We start from the raw sequence: 18,680 nt of genomic DNA, 5'->3' as shown, positions 1-18,680 counted from the left end.
TCCCAGAGTACAGGCACGCAGTCAGGGTCTCCGTCATGGAAACAAGAACCCAGTTACTCGGGCTGTCCGCCCTGCTCCCAGGGTCTGCATGGGTAGAAAGCTGAAGTCAGGAGCCAGAGCCAGGAATTGAACCAAGCTCTCCATGTGGGATGTGAGCCTCTTAACCACTAGGCTAACTCTCCACTCCGAACTGGTCATAGTTTTGCTTTTATGATGTTCTTGTGTGGGTCTTTTTTCCTGCTTTTCAATAGGAGTTTCTGTTACCTAAAATTGACCTTCAAGCAGAAATCACTAAAGTGAAATCTGATTTTCATAAAATATAGTGAGGACATACGTCTGTGTCTCGTGTAATGGTAGAACTACTTCAGCTTTTTGCAGATTTTGAAAACCACAGCATAGGTTCACATTGTCATTGAAAAGCTAAAGCAGGGGTGGGCAGGAGGTGCAGGGGTTAAGTCATCACTTGGGACACATGTATCCCATATCAGAGCGCTTGGTTCAAATCCCTGCTGTTACACTTCCAATCTAGCCTTCTGCTAACAAGCACCCCGGGAGGCAGTAGATAATGGCCGGAGTACTTGGGGCCCCGCCGCTGATGTGGGAGACCCAAATTGAGTCCCAGGCACCTGACTGGCTGTTGCAGGCATTTGGGGAGTGAATAAGTGGATGGAGTATCTCCCTATATGTGTCTCTCTGCCTTTCAAGTAAAAGAATGAAAATAAGCCACTACCACGGCTCACTAGGCTAATCCTCCGCCTGTGGCGCCTGCACTGCAGGTTCTAGTCCCGGTTGCTTCTCTTGCAGTCCAGCTCTCTGCTGTGGCCCGGGAGGGCAGTGGAGGATGGCCCAAGTGCTTGGGCCCTGCACCCATGTGGGAGACCAGGAGAAGCACCTGGCTCCTGGCTTCAGATCGGCGCAGTGCGCTGGCCATGGCAGCCATTTGCGGGGTGAACCAGTGGAGGGAAGACCTTTCTCTCTGTCTCTCCAAAAAATAAAATAAAATAAGCATATTCCTTTCTACATAGGCATAAATAAAGATTATTTTAGAGATTTTTATGTTAGTAGAATCTGTTGAAACCTAGTTCATATATCGTAGATTCATATTTGTATTTGTAAAGCCTTAGCCTCTCCTGCCTTAAGAGATAGAGTTGTTTTGTTTTGGATTTGAGACACGTGGAGACAGAGACAGAGCTCCTGTCAGCAGATTCACTCACCAGATGCTGACTATATCGAGGGCTGGGCCAGAGCCAAAGCAGGGAACTGAAAGGTCAGTCCAGGTGCCCCACATGGGTGATAGAAACCCAGTAGAAACCCAGTCACTTCACTTGTCACCACTGCCTCCCAGAGTCTGCGTTAGCAGGAAGCTGCAGGCAGGAGGGGAGCCAGACCCAATATCAAACCCAGGTACTCTGGTGTGGAACATGGGCGTCTTAAGTAGTGTCTTAACTACTAAGCTAAACACCTACCTCAAGAAGTAGTTTTAAAAGCCTAAATTAATAGTTGATTATCATCTAATAGCAGTATTATTCCTGTCTCCTGGCATTAATATGATGAACTTTGATGGAATTTTTTTTTTAAGTTAAAAATTGTACGTATGACAGTAGTATTGTGCTACATGTTTGAGGCAGAAGAGAAAGCAGCGGCCGGCGCTGTGGTTTAGCCGGTTGACGCCATGGCCTGAAGCGCCAGCATCCCATATAGATGCCAGTTCTAGTCCCGGCTGCTCTTCTTCTGATCCAGCTCTCTGCTGCGGCCTGGGAAGGCAGCGGAAGATGGCCCAAGCCCAAGTCCTTGGGCCCCTGCACCTGCATAGGAGACCCAGAAGAGGCTCCTGGCTTTGGGTCAGCCCAGCTCTAGCCGTTGGGGCCATCTGGAGGGTGGGCCATCGGATGGAAGACCTCTCTCTGCCTATCCTCTCTATGTAACTCTGTCTTTCAAGTAAATAAATAAATCTTTAAAAAAAAAAAAAAAAGAGAGAAAAGAGAAAGAAGAGAATAAAAATCACAGGTGTTTGGCCTAACAGATGGGATGCCCATGTCCCACACTGGAGTGTCGGTTCAGTTCTCACCTCTGATTCCTGATCGCAGCTTCCTGCCAATGCGGCTCCTCGAAGGGAGCAGACATGGCTCAAATAATTGGGGTCCTGCCACTACCGTGGGCTACCTGAATTTTCTTCCCAGTTGCTACCTCCAGACCTGGATGTAACAGGCATTTGGAGAATGACCAGTATAGGGACTTTCTCTATCTCTGTCTCACTGCCCCTCAAATAAATATAAAATTAAGAATATAAAAATCAACCTTAGAATCACATAAATCATAAAATAATGATGATCTCCCAAATCGATATTTTTCTAACTCTTCTCCATGGCAATTGTCTGTAAGTTAATGGTTTGTTTGTTTGTTTGTTTTTTTTCATAAAAACAAGATCTTGATACACATATTGTTTTCACTTAACATCCTTAGAGATCTAAATTTTTTATTTTGTTTTCATTGTAAGAATTAGCAAGGTTTTGGTTGGGATTTGGACTCTCCTGTCCTGGGGAGAAAATTCCTACAGATTGTTGCAAAGGGAGGCAAACAAGAGAAGTGAGAAATCCTGACCTTGGGCTCCTGCGTTTGTCATTGCCCCAAGTAACTGCCCTGTCAGAGCCTTTGCACATTTTGACAGTGAGCCCTTGAAAATTCTCAGTGTGTGAACTCCTAATAATAGTACTTTTAATATATTCTGCTAAATTTTTATCATCCTTTTATATTTATAGTTCTAAAATCCTGACTTCTAGCACTGTGGAGACCATGCATAAATTATTTATATGAATTACCAACTTTTGAGGTGTAATTGGTCCACATTCGTTTCACAGTAGCCCCTGAGTTGTAGATGAGTTCTCATTACAGTGTGTGAGAGGCGGGATCACATTTCCAGCCCGTGTTCCTTGCAGAGCTCCTGGAGCACAACGTGCAGCAGAAGCAGGCGCAGATGCTGGAGATGCAGGCGGAGCTGGGCGGCATGACAGAGCGGGCCGCAGAGCTGCAGGAGCAGCTGAGTGCCGAAAAGCTGCTGGTGGCTGAGCTCAAGAGCGAACTTGCGCAGACCAAACTGGAACTCGAGACCACACTCAAGGCACAGCATAAGCACCTCAAGGAGCTGGAGGCTTTCAGGTGTGCCCAACTTGCTTGGGAGAACAGTGCTTTAGTGAGGGAGTCGGAGTCCTGGGGCGCCAGCACTGTGCAGCTAGTACAAGAGTACCAGCGTGCGTGGTAGTGAAACAGCGTGAAGCTATGTTGTTTGTGGGACAAACTCGATGTATCCAAATAATAAACTCACACTTACATTGATATAATACCTGCTGTGGCTTCAGTTGTATTTCAGACCTGTTGTATAAAGTGTCATTTTAGCCTTTATTTCATCACCAACTAAATGGAAGTGCTGTTTATAATCTCATATCTAAATAGGGCTTCATGGTTTAATTGGAAAATTTGCTGAGTACTTAGCTTAATACAAAGTATTTGAAAAAGTAATCATTTAAAAAAATTCTTACTGGTATAAATACTGAAATATTCTGCTTGCCAAAGATACATTGCAAGTACAGTCATTTTCATTTTAAACACACAGATTACACATTCCCATGTTCAATAAAACATGAGGCATTTTTATTAAAATTACATTGTAATAATAAATTGTATAATTGCAGTGGTAAATAATAACTAGTAGTCCTAGAAATAGTTCATTTGAAATTAACTACCATCAGTATTCCTTAGTCTTTACATGGTTTATATTTTCCAATTAGCTTATTTACAGTGTGCCTCAACTGTTCAAAGGAAACTGATTTCTCTTTTTCTCTGAATACATACTTAGACAAATAGTTCTTACAGTTCATTGTCTCCCTGACTTAGGTTGGAAGTTAAAGACAAGACAGATGAAGTACATTCACTTAATGACACATTAGCAAATGAGCAGAAGAAATCGAGAGAGCTCCAGTGGGCTTTGGAGAAGGAGAAAGCCAAAGTGGGACGCAGTGAAGAACGAGATAAAGAAGAACTGGAGGTATGGTTATGTTTGTCTTTAAATGTCTCTTGAAAACCCACCATGACAGGAGACAGTGTTGAGAGTTTCCACTGTCTAAAGTATCCTGCATTGTTTTAGAAGGCACAGTAAATTGTTCACTGTGTGTTGGATACTATTGTTAATGTTATTTAAACTGCATCGTGAGAAAATAGTGGTAATGTGATGCTTTTTTTTTTTTTTTTGCTACATCCAAAGATGGGTGCACACTGCTCCACTGCGTCGTATTTTGAAGATATGAATTAGTGCATGCATGAGTTGAGAAATAGAGCACTCACATCAGTTTAACACAGGGAAGGGAGCAGGGATACTCTGCTGGCAGCAGAAGCCCTGGTGGCTCCCTTTGAGGAAAATGAACCCTGGAGTCTCCCAGAAGGGCACCCCTGAGCCATGCACAGCTCTCAGCTCAAGGCAGGTTGTGCTGTAGGCAGTGCTCATTAAAACAGCAGCTGCAGCATCTCTAAGCTCCTTGTCCGGCCACATAATCCCAGTTTCCACAACTCTGTTCCTGCATTTTTGCTCTGTTCTTTTTGAATATCCACTGTGGTAGCCACCAGGCATAGTGAACTCTAATTGCAGGGACATATTCTCTTCCCAGATACTGGTTTTGTTTGTTTTGTTTTTATTTATTTACTTGAGAGATAGAAAAAAAGAGACTGAGAGAACCCCCATCAGGTGCTTTACCCACTAAATGCTCAGAATAACCAGGGCTCAGCTAGCCCAAAGCCAGGAGCCAGGAACTCAATCCAGAGCTCCCATAGCGGTTGCAGAAACCCAGTCATTAGAGCCATCACTGCTGCCTCCCAGGTTCTGCATTAGCAGGAAGCTGGAGTCAGGAGCAGGAACTCAGAAACAAACCCAGGTGCTCGGGGGTGGTACACAGGCATCGTGACTACTGGGCTGAATGTCCCCTCATTGCTATTTTTTATCATTAAGATTTTTGTAATTTGATTCATTTGTCCCTAATGCTGCTTTTCCCATATGCTGTATTTTTAGCCTGTGACACTACAAAACAAAGGGTTTCTTAAGGATTTCTGTTGCTTCATGTCAGCAACACTTATTAGTTTTAAAGGTTGCTATTCTTAGGAAAAGTGTATCCTGCTTCATATTCTTTAGCCAGATAAGATTAATGTTTTAAGAGAAAAGATTAATGCTTTGAGAAAATATCTCACCTATATTTTTCATGCCTTCTTAAAAAATCAGCCATCCAACTAATTATAATATGACCACTGATAATTAGTTCTGTCTCCTGTTGCCAGCTTAATAAAGTCATGTTGTATACTTAGAGTATTTAAGATTTATTTTATTTATTTAAAAGAGTTACAGTGAGAGAGAGAGGTCTTCCATTCCACTGGTTCACTCTCCAAATGACAACAGTCAGAGCAGAGCTGATCTGAAGCCAGGAGCCAGGAGCTTCTTCCAGGTCTCCTACATGGGTGCAGGGGCCCAAGGAGTTGGGCCATCTTCTTCTGCTTTCCCAGGCCTCAGCAGAGAGCTGGATTGGAAGAGGAGTAGCTGGGACTAGAACTGGGGCCCATATGGGATGCTGATGCTTCAGGCCAGTGTTTTAACCCACTGCGCCACAGCACTGGCTCCTAGTTAGAGTATTTTTAATAATATTAAATAAAATTCCTTAAATTTGTTTTCTCCTACAAGGATCTGAAATTTTCACTTGAGGATCAGAAACAAAGGAATGTTCACCTAAATCTACTTTTGGAACAACAGAAACAACTACTAAATGAATCACAGCAGAAAATAGAATCACAAAGAATGCTGTATGATGCCCAGTTGTCAGAAGAACAAGGTCGAAACTTAGAGCTTCAGGTGCTTCTTGAGTCGGAGAAGGTTCGGATTCGGGAGATGAGTAGCACCCTGGATAGGGAACGGGAGCTGCATGCCCAGCTGCAGAGCAGTGGTGAGAGCGGGCAGCCCCGGCCACCCCTGCCCTCTGAGGACCTGCTGAAGGAGCTGCAGAAACAGCTGGAGGAAAAACACAGTCGCATAGTAGAGCTGCTAAATGAAACTGAGAAATATAAACTGGATTCTTTGCAAACGAGACAGCAGATGGAAAAAGATAGGCAGGTTCACAGGAAGACATTGCAGACGGAACAAGAGGCCAACACTGAGGGACAGAAGAAAATGCGGGAGCTCCAGTCCAAAGTGGAAGATCTGCAGCGCCAGCTGGAGGAGAAAAGGCAGCAGGTTTATAAGTTGGACCTGGAAGGCAAGCGACTGCAAGGGATTATGCAGGAATTCCAGAAGCAAGAACTAGAGCGAGAAGAGAAACGAGAAAGTAGACGAATTCTGTATCAGAATCTTAATGAGGTAAATTGACGCTTTGGGTTTTCAAAATTATTCTTAAAAAAGTACCATAGCCCCTTGATCACAAAGTTTTGGCAATAGATTAAGAGCTATGTGCAAATCCTTTAAAATGAAATCTATAGAAGTTTGGAATATAAACAATAATTGTCCGTAAGAAGTAATGTAGAAAAAAAATAATGTGGTATGCTGTTCATTTATAATTACTGTTTTCTTTTTCTGTCCAAAATTACCAGCCGTCTACTTGGAGTTTAACCAATGATCGAACTAGAAATTGGGTTCTTCAGCAGAAAATAGAAGGCGAGACAAAGGAATCAAGCTATCCTAAACTGATTGAAATGAATGGAGGTGGAACTGACTGTAATCCCGAATTAGAAATGATCAGACAAAAGCTTCAACATGTGGCTTCAAAACTACAGCATCTATCCCAGAAAGCCTATAATAGGTTAGGCCTTTCTACCTGGTCTTTGGAAATAGCAGTGTTAGGCTGAACAGACTCTGTCCCCTGCTAAAAACCATCCAAGGGTGGGAGCTGCCGTAAGGGTGGGAGCTGCCGTGGGAAAGGGAGTGCATGTTTACATTAGCAGGTGCTATTCTGTAACAAAACCCACACATGTGGGGACAGTGGGCACCTTGTGGGGCAGGAGAACCTGTATACCAGGGGGAGGTGACAGGTGACAGAGCATCAGTCCATCTGTTATGTTTGTGTCAGTAAACGACCCCAGGTGACTTTTTCTTGTTGTCTTTCTTAAAGACTACAGTTTGAAACAGCAGATGATGAGGATTTCATTTGGGTTCAGGAAAATATTGATGGGATTATTTTACAGCTGCAGAGATTGACTGGCCAGCTGCGTGAAGAGGTAAGACTCTTAAAGCATTTTTACTAATTGTAAATACTAATGCTGCTCAATTACCCCCAGTAGAAGGCAGTAAAAGGCTGGGGTGAGGGTGGGGATTAACTTCTGTTGTTACTGAGTGTACTGACCACTTCCTGCAGTAAGAGAGCTTCCTGAAAGATCCGTCTGGCTCCTACGCTCACCACTTGGTGACTCCACCCCGAGGCTCCTCCCCGTCTTCACAGTTGACTAATCTGGTGAAGCTTTGCTGTCTCTGTCTTCCTCAGTCTCTCAACTTCTCTGTAGCATTCGCCAGTTTTGACCTCTTCTGTCCTAGTACTGTTCTCAGTCCTTCACCTGTCACCTTCATGGTAAAGCTCATTCCTGCCCACAGCCTGAGCGGTCACTGGATTTATTACTAAACAAATACTGACATTGAGCGCCTACTGTGTGCCTCCCGCTGCACTGAGTTCTACGGGTCCAGTGACAAGTCTCGCCGTTTGCAGCTTATCTCCTGGTCTACATCTTTGTGCTGTGAGCTACGCTCACATTTTCAGTTAGTTATGGAAAGTTACATCTTTCGTTGAGGAAATGTTCCCCAGAGTGACCTGAGGGACCTCCAGGCACAGTCTAAACTGACCATCTTCCCTCGCTGCTTCCTGCCCCAGATCCTACACTGTCTGCACGCAGCAGCCCCCCGTGTAGAGAGCCGGGAGTCGTCTTGGACCACCTTCCTCACCATTACCTGTGCGTCTGAGCACTCACCAAGTCCTGTGCCTTCTGCTTCTAAATGTCTGCCTGGCGCCCTGGACTCTGTCCTCGTCATTGCTCCATTCAGGCTCTCACTGTCTCGTCTCTGGGCTGACTCAGACTTCCTGACAGTCTGCAGAAAGGGATTGGTGTCATACTCTTGCCAAAATCCATCACCTGCTGTAGGTCTGATGGCCGTGGAATGAAGTTAGCAAGCAACTTGCACCTCCCCAAAAGCACCGCACTGCCACTGGAACCTTACACCTGCTGTTCCGAGTGCTTACTCTGCTGTCCCTGTCTTCTGTCCCACTAGGTAACAGCTCTGATTCAACTCGCACACTGCTCATGAAATCTGTTGCCCTCAGCTCCTGTTCACACCTTGAGGTGCATAGTTCATATTCACTTGTGCTTAGGTGACCTTGTGCCATTTTATTTTTGCAGCCTAGCATAGTGTCCCCAAGTACTCCTTGTGGCTCACTGACGGAAAGACTACTGAGACAAAACGCTGAGCTGACAGGCCACATCAGCCAACTCACCGATGAAAAGAATGACTTGAGGAACATGGTTATGAAGCTGGAAGAGCAGACCAGGTGGTATCGGCAGACAGGAGCCGGCAGAGACTATGTACGTCTGTTTTCAGCATGTCTGCCCAGTAGAAGTAGTGCACACTTTTAAGTTCTACTGTCTAGTTTGAGTTTTTAACTGTGATCATGTAAAAATGTCAAGTATCCGAAGTAGGATCGGTGGGAAACTTTATAGGCATGACAGTCATATTAACAATATGTTATGTGGGAAGCCTTCTCTGTACCAGACTCAGAATTGAACTGGAATTTTAGTCAACCTGAGATCCAGGTACTTTACTATCTAGAGACTGACAGCAGCCACGTGGAAAGAAATGTTCCAGTGTGGGCCCTGACCGCTCCAGTTATTTATCTGTTAATGTGTTTATGATGCAAATGAAAGATGCTGTTCTGTTGTAATTTTCAATCCAATAGACTACTCTGGAAATTTAAGCTTTTTCCATCTAATAACTACAAAACAAATAGCTCCTTTCTGTGATCAGCAGTAGAGAGCACAGCCGTGTGAGACAGCTGAATGGTCAGGTGGGAGAGGCACCTGCCCTCCGGGGCTCCACGACTTACCCACACACTGGCTTGTTTGTCCTCACATGAGGTGTCAGCATTTGGACCCAGATGGTCTGTAAGTCTGCTAAACCACTTCTGTGGCCAGTCCTCCTCAAGAAGTGTTGGTTAGAAAGCTAACCTGCTTAGCAAAGGAACATGTACTCCAAGTGAGTGAATATTCTGTAATGTCATTTGAGATTGGCTTTGAACTTCTGCTAACTGAGGTGAAGAAGCTGGGACAAGGTGCCCAGGATGGGAATCCCTTTAAACTGTTTAATGTCGAAGTTCTTGCAGTTCATGTAAGTGGGCTGTGGTCTGCAGTCTTCTAGGTTTGCATTCAGTGGTGGTGCCAGCATTGAAGCCATCATTGCTTCTGAAAAAGAAGTGTGGAGCAGGGAAAAGGCAGCTCTCCAGAAATCCCTGAAGAGGGCGGAAGCCGAAGTGTGCAAACTGAAAGCCGAGCTGAGGAATGATGCTCTGCTCCAGCACCTGAGCCCCGATTCTGAAAACGCCGCCCTAAAGGTAGCGGGCTCCCCGCCCTCGCACCACCGCTGCCCCTGCTTGCCGTCTTCTCCCCGAGCTTCACTGAGCAGACTGACGCGTGGGGCCCATGTCTCTGGGCCTGTGTATCGTGTCTGAATACAAATGCAGGCCTCTGGTCACAGGGGACTTGTAGAGAGGCATGGCCAAGACTGCCACATTTCACTCTGTTTATTGCCGGGGCAGCACCTAGAACTCTCCCACCTCCCATAATGTTGTCCTTTCAACACCCAACAGAAGTTCCGCTACTGTCAGGGTAAGAGTATTGTTCCCCATGAGACGAGAAGCCCTCTGCATAGCCTCTCTGATGACTCTCAATGGTTATTCCAGTAAAACTACCTTAGCCAGTTAACACTGGATTCAAAACAAAAAGAAAAAAGTTGTTGGAATACTTACTCCAACTGTGAGGTGAATGTAAATTTACAACTCCTTTTTAAAGATTTATTTATTTATTTGAAAGGCAGAATTACAGAGAAAGAGAGGGAGAGACAGAGAGATCTGCCGTCTGCTTGGTGCACTCCCCAGATAGCTGCAGTGGCCAGAGCTGGCCAGGCCAAAGCCAGGAGCCTCATCCTGGTCTCCCACGTGGATGCAGGAGCCCAAGCACTTGGGCATCTTCCACTGCTTTCCCAGGCCACAGCAGAGAGCTGGAGCAGAAGCGGAGCAGCCAGTGCTCAAACCAGTGCTCGTATAGGATGCCGGCACTGCAGGCGGCAGCTTAACCTGCTGTGCCACAGCACTGGCCCCAGATTTATAACTCTGAAAGGGACAGAAAACAACACTAAAGAAGTTAAACTAGTGACTGTAATAATAACTGTGCAATTAACACACACACACACACACTCAGGGGCAGCAAGAATTGACCATTGCAGTTATGACAGCCACATCCCATGTCAGAGTCCCTGTGTTCAGTACCCAGCTCCGACTTCTGCCTCCAGCTTCCTGCTCAGGCAGACCCTGGGAGGCTGCGTTTGATGGGTCGAGTGCTTGGATCACTGCCACCCACTGGGAGACCCTGACTGAGTTCCAGGCTCCTGACTTTAGCCTGGTACAGCCTCAGTCATTGTAGACCCTTGAGCAATGAACCAACTGGTGAGAGTTCTGTCTTGTTCTCTTCTGTCTCTCTCTTCCTCTCAAATGAATTGTTTAAAAATCATTTTTAAAAAGGGGCCAGCAGTGTTGTAGCTTAGCCTATACAGCTACCACCTGCAGTGCCGGCATCCCATATGCGCACCAGTTCTTGTCCGGCTACTCCACTTCCAATCTAACTCCTGGCTAATGGCCTGGGAACAGCAGCAGCAGATGGCCCAAGTGCTTGGGCCACTGCTACCCATGTGGGAGACCTGGAAGAAGTTCTGGCTTCAGCCTAGCCCAATCCTGGCCGTTGTGGCCATCTGGATAGTGTACTAGTGGAAGGAAGATCTGTCTCTTCTCTCTCTTCTCTCTGTCTCCTCCCTCTGACTTTCAAATAAAAAAATATATTAAAATTAAAAAAAAAAATAACAGGATCACAGAAATATATGCAATCAATAGGATGAATGGAGCTAAAATATTTTTAAGTGGGTTGATAGTTGGCGCAGCAGTTAAACACCACTTGGAAGACCTGCATCCCAAATCAGAGTGCTTGGTTTGAATCCAGCTCCACTTCTGATCTAGCTTCCTGCTACTGTGCACCCTAGGAAGGCAGCAGATGCTGGCTCAAGTACTTAGGTTCCCACTGCCCATGTGGAAGACTGAGATGGAGCTCGTATCTCGTAGCTTCAACCTGGCCTAGCTATTTAGTGGGCATTTGGGAAGTGATCTGTCTATAACATGTCTCTGTCTCTCTTTATCTCTCTGTCTCTCTCACTGTTCCACTCTGCTTTTCAAATAAAATGTTTTTAGTGTCTAAAAAGCGCAGCTGTAAGATTGTACTAGACCCCACCCACAAACTACAAAAGGCAAAAATGTAAAGGTTAAGGTTAATCCTGTTTCATTTCAATTTGCAGAGTAGACAGCAGTGATGGGGCACCTGCCAGGCTGCTACTGCTACTTTCGTTTTTTTAGTCTTGATAACCTTCCCTGGCGAAAAACGTGAACGGCTTCTTAAAAATGTGTTCCCATTCTTCCCTCTGTAAACAGAGAATTTATGGCAAATACCTGAGGGCAGAGAGTTTCCGAAAAGCACTCATTTATCAGAAGAAATACCTGTTGCTGTTACTGGGCGGGTTCCAGGAGTGTGAAGACGCCACGCTCGCCCTGCTCGCCCGCATGGGGGGGCAGCCGGCCTTCACGGACCTGGAGGTGATCACCAACCGGCCCAGGGGCTTCACCCGCTTCCGCGCGGCCGTGAGAGTAGCCGTTGCGGTTTCAAGGTAGGCGGCGCAGACCACAGCGTGCTGGCGCGGGCGCCCTGAAAGCTTGGGTTGGGTTTCACTCGCCCGCCTGTCTTTCCCCCGTCCCTCCACAGAGGAGGGGGCCTTGGTCGCCTGCTGTTTCTGGGCCTCTGTCCTTTCGCGGGACTGCTTTGTGCTGCACTGTGCAGGCCCTGTGCAAGAGGCTGTCCCGGCTGCGGGCGGCTGGCAACTCCCAGCACATGCGTCCGGCCCGGGTTGCCTTCCTGAACAAACCTGCTCAGACATGGAGAGATTATAAAGGGAAAGCTTTTTTTTATTACCCCTTGGGCTGGCATCCATTTGTTTTCTGTATTTCTAAATTCCTTCTCTTGGTGCCTTGCTCCTGAGGCCCTGAGCTAACTGTAGTCAGGTGGAGGGCAGCCTCGGCCGCCCCTGCTGCTGCCTCGGTCATCCCGTCCCCCGGGCTGCCCAGTGAGGGACGGCGGTGCTCGAGACGCAGCCAGGGCTCAGTGGCCCTGAGGCCCTGAGGCCGGGCCTGGTGGACCCAGGGCCCCTGGCCAGCTGCACGCCCCTTGTAATTCCCCAGCAGCCGGCAGAGGCGCAGAGGACTTTGTTTTCCAAAGGTCTGACCCTCAGGTCGCAGCGATGTTTCCGCAGCTCTTACCTTTCTCAGTTTCTCAGGAAAGCACTGACATAATTTTTTTACTGAAAGCTGAGATCATCTAGTCCAGAATCGATCCACTCCACAGATGAGAAAACTGAGGCCGGAAGAGGTTTCTGAGCCAGCAGCGCCAGAGCCGGGAGAACCAGCCTGGTGTCCCGCTGTGCTGGCTTTGTCTGATGGCTGACCCTCCCTGCCTCTGCTGCCGCTCCACGTGGTCTCTACAGAGGCTCATCTCCCATTGCTTCGTCCCCACGTGGGGAGAAAGCAGGCAGTGAGCGAGATGGCAGCGGTAGAAGCCTCGGGATCCCTGGCTGCATCCCGCAGCTCGCCGTCCCGCGGGGCTCACGGGAGAGCCGGGAGGAAGCTGCTCCCGGGACTTGGCTCCACCCCCTTTTCCTCGTCCTCTCAGGCGCCCGTTCTTTTGGCTCTCCCAAAAGTGTGCCGTGCAGCCCATCCGAGTGAAGAAACCAAAGCCGGCACTCCGAGAGCTCCGTGGCGAGGACGGGTGGGCGCTGACCTAACGCAGCCTGGTCGGGACCGAACTCCCCGGGCCTGTGGAAGGCCGCGATTCTGTTCCCGGCCACACGGCCTCCCCACTCACCCCAGGATCGGGTCTTGCGTCCTGCCCCATCTCACCCGCCCTTCCTGCTCTGTGCCTCCTCGTTCCATTATCTCTCGGCCCTTCCTTTGCCCATCCGCTGTTTTCCTGTCTCCTCTTGTCTCCACCTCTTTGTGTCCCTTTCGCCGGAAGAATCTAATGCTGGCAGCGTAAGCAACCTGTGCTGCCCCTGTGAGGGGTGAGCAGAGCGTGGCGCCCTGTCCTCCGTCCCGGTGGATTTGGCCTTCAGCTAGGGGCGCTGCCGTGGGTGAGGTGACGCAGCGTGATCGTGCTGAAGTATGTCTCTCTGCAGTGTGGACGCAGCGTGAAACTTGATCTCTGACTCTTTTGTAGAATGAAATTTTTGGTTCGACGATGGCATCGCGTCACAGGTTCCGGTTCCATCAATATTAACAGGGATGGCTTTGGACTGAATCCAGGTGAAGTCGAAATAGCGTATTTCCCTGTTTACAACTCTGAAATGACTGCATGCATGGTACTTTGCAAATGAATTTTGGAACCAGTGTTGTCCCAGAGCAGAGCCCTTGTGACCGACACGGCCGGGGCCTCCCTGCTCTAAGGAGAGGGTGCAGCTGCCCCGCTCTTTTCATGTATGTTCCCATCCTGTGACACAAGTGCAGTGACTTCCCTCAGTCCTCGATGACAGGGAGCCGTGGCACTGCCCAGCGGCCTGGCTCTGGAGCCCACATCCTTAGGAGTGCCCTCAGGCTCTGGCTCAAGAGAGAAAGCTGTCAGCCATGTGGGCAGTTGTGATTGAGGTTTTCATACTTTACCAGTGCCGAAGTAGGTTTCTCAGTTTGCTAATAGGCTATATAACACTGGTAGCTGTTAAAGGTCTCTTTCCTCCGGGAAGTGGGATAGACACTGGGGCTTGAACATTCAGGCACAGGATGAGGTCAGAAGTGCAGGCAGGCGCCGGGGTTAGAGGCGCTGCCTCCTTGTTGATGTTAAACCTGGGCCTTCCCGTGGTCCACAGTGGAAGCAGAAACACTTTGCACCCTAAGAAAGGAATTTTGAAATATGTATCCTTCCACTGAAACAGCTGGGATGGGCACCGTGAGGATGTGTTGTGTTAAAGGTTTGCAAATCGCGACTTTAAGTTTTTCCAGTGTAAGTCAGTAGAATGGAATGATAAAAGAACTTGGTTACATTGGCCTAACACTTTTACCTACACCATCTTTCCGCTAAAACCACACACTCCCAGAGAGGAGGTCATCTAAAAAGAAAATGCTCCCGTTAGTTTACTTTGGACCATCACAGTAGCAGAAATGCTCATGTTCAAAGGCGCAGTAGCTTCTGAAAGCCAGACTGTTGGTGCGGCTTCTCCCCGTGAGCAAGAACCGGATGCGTGGTTTCGTGCAGAGCAGCAGAGTGCTGAGCACGTTTTACAGAAAGCTTGGCTTGACGTTTTTTCTTTACTTGCACATTTTGGATAACTTTAGGCGCTGAAAAGACGGACTCACTTTATCATTCTTCTGGCGGGCTGGAGCTATACGGAGAACCAAGACACACAGCCTACCGTTCAAGATCAGATCTGGACTATCCTCGGTCACCTTTGCCGTTTCAAAATAGGTAAGGACTTTATCACGACTGCCGGAGTCGCTGAGGATGTTAATATCTGACAGAGAAAGATGGCCGCTGTTATGGCCTTGACTTCTTTGTATTGGGCGAGCTAGACATCTTTTAAGGGACACGTAATACACATAGCCTCAGGCTCAGAATCAATTTTTAATGTGAACTGGCTTCCAGGGACTTGGGACACTGCCGGCTCAGCGTTAATATACGCTGTGCTTAGACACGGGAAAGCATCGACCAAACTTGCTCGCCGCTGGCCTTTACGGAAACTCTGGTCTGCACGATGGGATGCACTTGGGCATTTGTTGAGCCTCGGGGACAGACATGGTACTTGAGTAAATTCGGAGGCGACTGTCCTCGTTAGAATGTCAAGAGTTTGTTCTTTCTCATCCCCAAACCAGACGGCCCGCCATTCAGGGACAGGGAGTGCAGCTGGTAACTTACTCGCGTTGTTTCTGGATAATTTGCATTCCTGTACCTTCTTTTCCTCGTGCAGGTATCCAGGCACCCCAGCGGATTTCAACCCAGGTTCCCTAGCATGTTCTCAGCTTCAGAACTATGATCCCGACAGGGCCCTAACAGATTACATCACTCGGCTCGAGGCGCTGCAGAGACGGCTGGGAACCGTGCAGTCAGGTACTGTGTGGGCGCACACGCAGCTCTCCTTTCTCTGTTTGAAACCCTGTGGCCCTTGATCATTGTGATCATCCAATCTTCCAGCCCATTGCAGGAGTCACCTGGTTAGCCAAAGCCTAAACTCTTAAACTCTTTAAACTCAGTTTGTCTGCAAGTTAGTCATGACGTGACTTAGCACCTTGGATTCCACTCCCCACAGGATTCCCTTGTACCACCACTCAGCTGATTAATCAGTCAGACAGAACGCGTGATGAGCCAGTGTGCAGGGTACCTGGAGGCTCGAGAATGCGGTCCTTAGGAAGGCTGAGACCCGCACGTAGACGTGGCGGGGGAGGGGGCACTTACTACTACCTTGTACCCCAGCTGCTGAGCCGTGCTTTTATTCGTAATGCAAAACCCCATCCTTTCCAAGGACTTTGTAGCTCACACACACACACACCTTTCATACTTTATGCAGGTGGGTTCCCTGTTCACTGTGGGAACCTCTTTCCCCTTCATTTCACCCCCAATTCAAAGATTCTGAATCCATTGTAGTTTAAGTGATTGTACTCAGTAAAACTAAAAACAAGATAACAAAAGTTAAACGACCCATTTTTTTCTATTCGTCCTACAACTATGACATAATAACATTATTTGAAGTCAGTGGTTTATCTCTTCAAGAAATCATTTATGGGACAGACTTCTTAAGATTTTCTTTGAGAGGTGGAGCTACAGAAACAGAGAGAACCATCTCCATCTGCTAGTTCACCCCAAACAGCCACAGTGGTTGGAGCTGAGCCTTTCCTAGGCCAGGAACCAGGAGCTTCTCCCGGGTGACCCACGCAGGCGCAGGGGCCCAAGTACCTGGGCTTGTGCTGCTTTCCCAGGCCATTAGCAGAGAGCTGGATTTGAAGAGGAGCAGCTGGGATACGAACCAGCACCCATAAGTGGAAGATTAGCCCATTACGGCACAGTGCTGGCCCTATGGGACATTGAGCTTAGTGCTTAAGATGCCTGCATCCCACCTTGGGGTGCCTGGGCTCCGTTCCCAGCCTTGGCTGTTGACTCCAGCTTCCTGCCAATGAAAACCTCAAGAGGTAGCAGTGATGGCAAGTCATTGGGTTTCTGCCACCCACACAGGACACCTGGATTATGTTCCCCACTTTGTTTCCCCCCCGGCACAACCGTGGCTGTTGTAGGCATCTGGAGAGTGAACAAATGCGTGGGGGCTCCCCGTCTTTCTCTTTCCCCCAAATTTGTCTGCCTCTCCAATAAACAAATGAAACATTTTTTTAAAAGATCGTTTAACCCAAGCAGCTTGTAGTAATAGGAAACATTTACTGTCATAGCTGAGGCTTGGTTTGACTTGTATTGTTGTAGGCATCAGAATTCCACAAGACCAGGATTTTTGAAGACATTTTTCAGGCTGTATTGGGGATCCTTCAGAAAGTTCATGCAGAATGGTTTATTTTGGTACAAAAAAAATTGAAACTCCTGTGTCGTTTTTTCTTAGTATACATTTCCTATAAACTTTTGGAAGAATCCTCACCTGCATGGACTTCCATCTTTTTGGACCAAAATAACCTTAGCTTTTAATTCCATTTTCCATGAATTTTTGAGGTACCCACAGATAAGGTACATTCACCCTTCAGAACACTTAAAAATCTTACCAAGGCATTTTTTTTTAATGGAGAATATTAGTCTGCCCTGTGTGAACTAGTTAGCTAGGAATAGATAGGAATCTAATTTGAAATCATAGTAACAGAAGCATCCATAATTGGATTACGCCAAGGAAACAGGGAACAAGCTGGAGCCCCAGAAAACATGTCCTGTTTCTCTCTCATAGGTTCAACTCCTCAATTTCATGCTGGCATGAGAAGATAATCCTTTGAAACATCATTAACTGAAGTGATTTTAAGCAAACTCCCTTTTGTAAATCAATGGTTCTTTTGTGCTTTTGTATTGTGAATATTCACTGGGACCAGTAGGCACACAGCTTATGATTGTATACAATCCCTTGCCAGCACATGAAAGCAAACTGGAATTTGTATATATGCGCATTGTGTATGTATCCATGCACAATCATCATCAAATTACCTGTATATTTGTGGAATGCTAATTTAAATGATTAAATTATGAACCTTGTGTATTTCTTGGGTGGGCGAGATTAAACTTTTGCGCATTATGATGCTGCTGAATGTGTAGCTTGCAGTGCCCTGCACTTTTCTCCCAAGGCCACTGAAGTTACATGTTTCTGCCTAATATATTTGCTACTGGTGATGAAGACAGATACTGTCACTTGTAGAGCCCTATTTTTGTATAATGGTAGAAGTTTTGAATTTTATGGGGTATTTTGTCAAGTACTGAAATAAAAATGACTTCACCATTTTCACCACACTGTTTGAACCTCTTCATTTGTATATGAGCTGCAGTTCTTGGTACCTGTCATCTCAGTACTTATGTCACATATGTAGGACTTCGGGGTGTGGAGAAAGAGTTGTGCTAATCTTGAAAGTGCATACTGTTGGGGGCCTTTCCCTTCCCTGAGGAACGAAGGTTTCCACGTGCCTTTGCATCACAGACGTTAGGTCTACATCTAGTATATTTTAAGCTATATTGGTATTTGGATGATTAATCCAGATGACTAATGCACATTTGCTGTATCTAGTGGTACGTGTATCTAAAGACAAGTCCTCACAAATCCATGGCCCACTAAAATGGTAATAAGTATTTAGCTCAAAGAATCTTAAATTTTATTAATCACAATGCAAAAAGAATTCTTGCTATCTAAACCAAATTCAAACTGAGACGTCATTCTCCCAGAGCTAACCCAAGTACCAGTGTTACTTCTTACCTAAGGTCCTTCCTCCCCACTAACATGCACCTCACTCAAACAGCCAGGAGTCCGTCTGGTGGTTACAGCCGCAGAGATCTGATCTTTATTAGTGTCTGACACTCCGTTCTGCCAACCTCCTGCTCACACAGGTTACTTTCATTTCCCTAACAGCCGGGTTCCAGCAGGAGGAATTCTAGCACTAGTGAAGGTGAAAGCTGCTTTCCTGCGAGCACGCTTGCCGCTCCAGGAAGACAGTGGGGAAGGGAACAGATGCACTAGTGCAGGGCTCTGCCCCATCAGCCTCCGCAGTCCCACCCCATGCTGCTCAACAAGTGATCTGTGATGAGAAACTAAGTTTGCTGAAGTTGAAGACAAAGTACAACATTGCACAGGAAGCCAACTACAT

At 47.0% G+C, this 18,680-nt stretch overlaps 1 protein-coding gene across 10 annotated transcripts in view; it reads left to right on the top strand.

Annotated features, from left to right (window-relative positions):
- Window positions 1-17,835, top strand: part of AKAP9 (A-kinase anchoring protein 9) — a 166,566-nt gene extending 148,731 nt beyond the window's left edge. For 8 of the 10 annotated variants that reach the window (XM_051852748.2, XM_051852742.2, XM_051852745.2 and 5 more), the window contains 12 exons: window positions 2,937-3,156; window positions 3,892-4,042; window positions 5,717-6,385; window positions 6,616-6,824; window positions 7,134-7,239; window positions 8,407-8,589; window positions 9,411-9,611; window positions 11,751-11,983; window positions 13,582-13,667; window positions 14,691-14,820; window positions 15,320-15,459; window positions 17,285-17,833. In XM_051852748.2, the coding sequence (XP_051708708.2) occupies window positions 2,937-3,156; window positions 3,892-4,042; window positions 5,717-6,385; window positions 6,616-6,824; window positions 7,134-7,239; window positions 8,407-8,589; window positions 9,411-9,611; window positions 11,751-11,983; window positions 13,582-13,667; window positions 14,691-14,820; window positions 15,320-15,459; window positions 17,285-17,322 (2,366 nt within the window). In that variant the 3' untranslated portion in view covers window positions 17,323-17,833. 10 annotated transcript variants of the gene reach the window in all.
- Window positions 17,836-18,680: the final 845 nt, after the last annotated feature.

The sequence above is a fragment of the Oryctolagus cuniculus genome, chromosome 16, assembly GCF_964237555.1.
Source record: "Oryctolagus cuniculus chromosome 16, mOryCun1.1, whole genome shotgun sequence".
Taxonomy (NCBI): Eukaryota; Metazoa; Chordata; class Mammalia; order Lagomorpha; family Leporidae; genus Oryctolagus; species Oryctolagus cuniculus.
The sequence above is the reverse complement of the archived record's forward strand: the minus strand, read 5'-3'. Positions and strand labels throughout refer to the sequence as shown.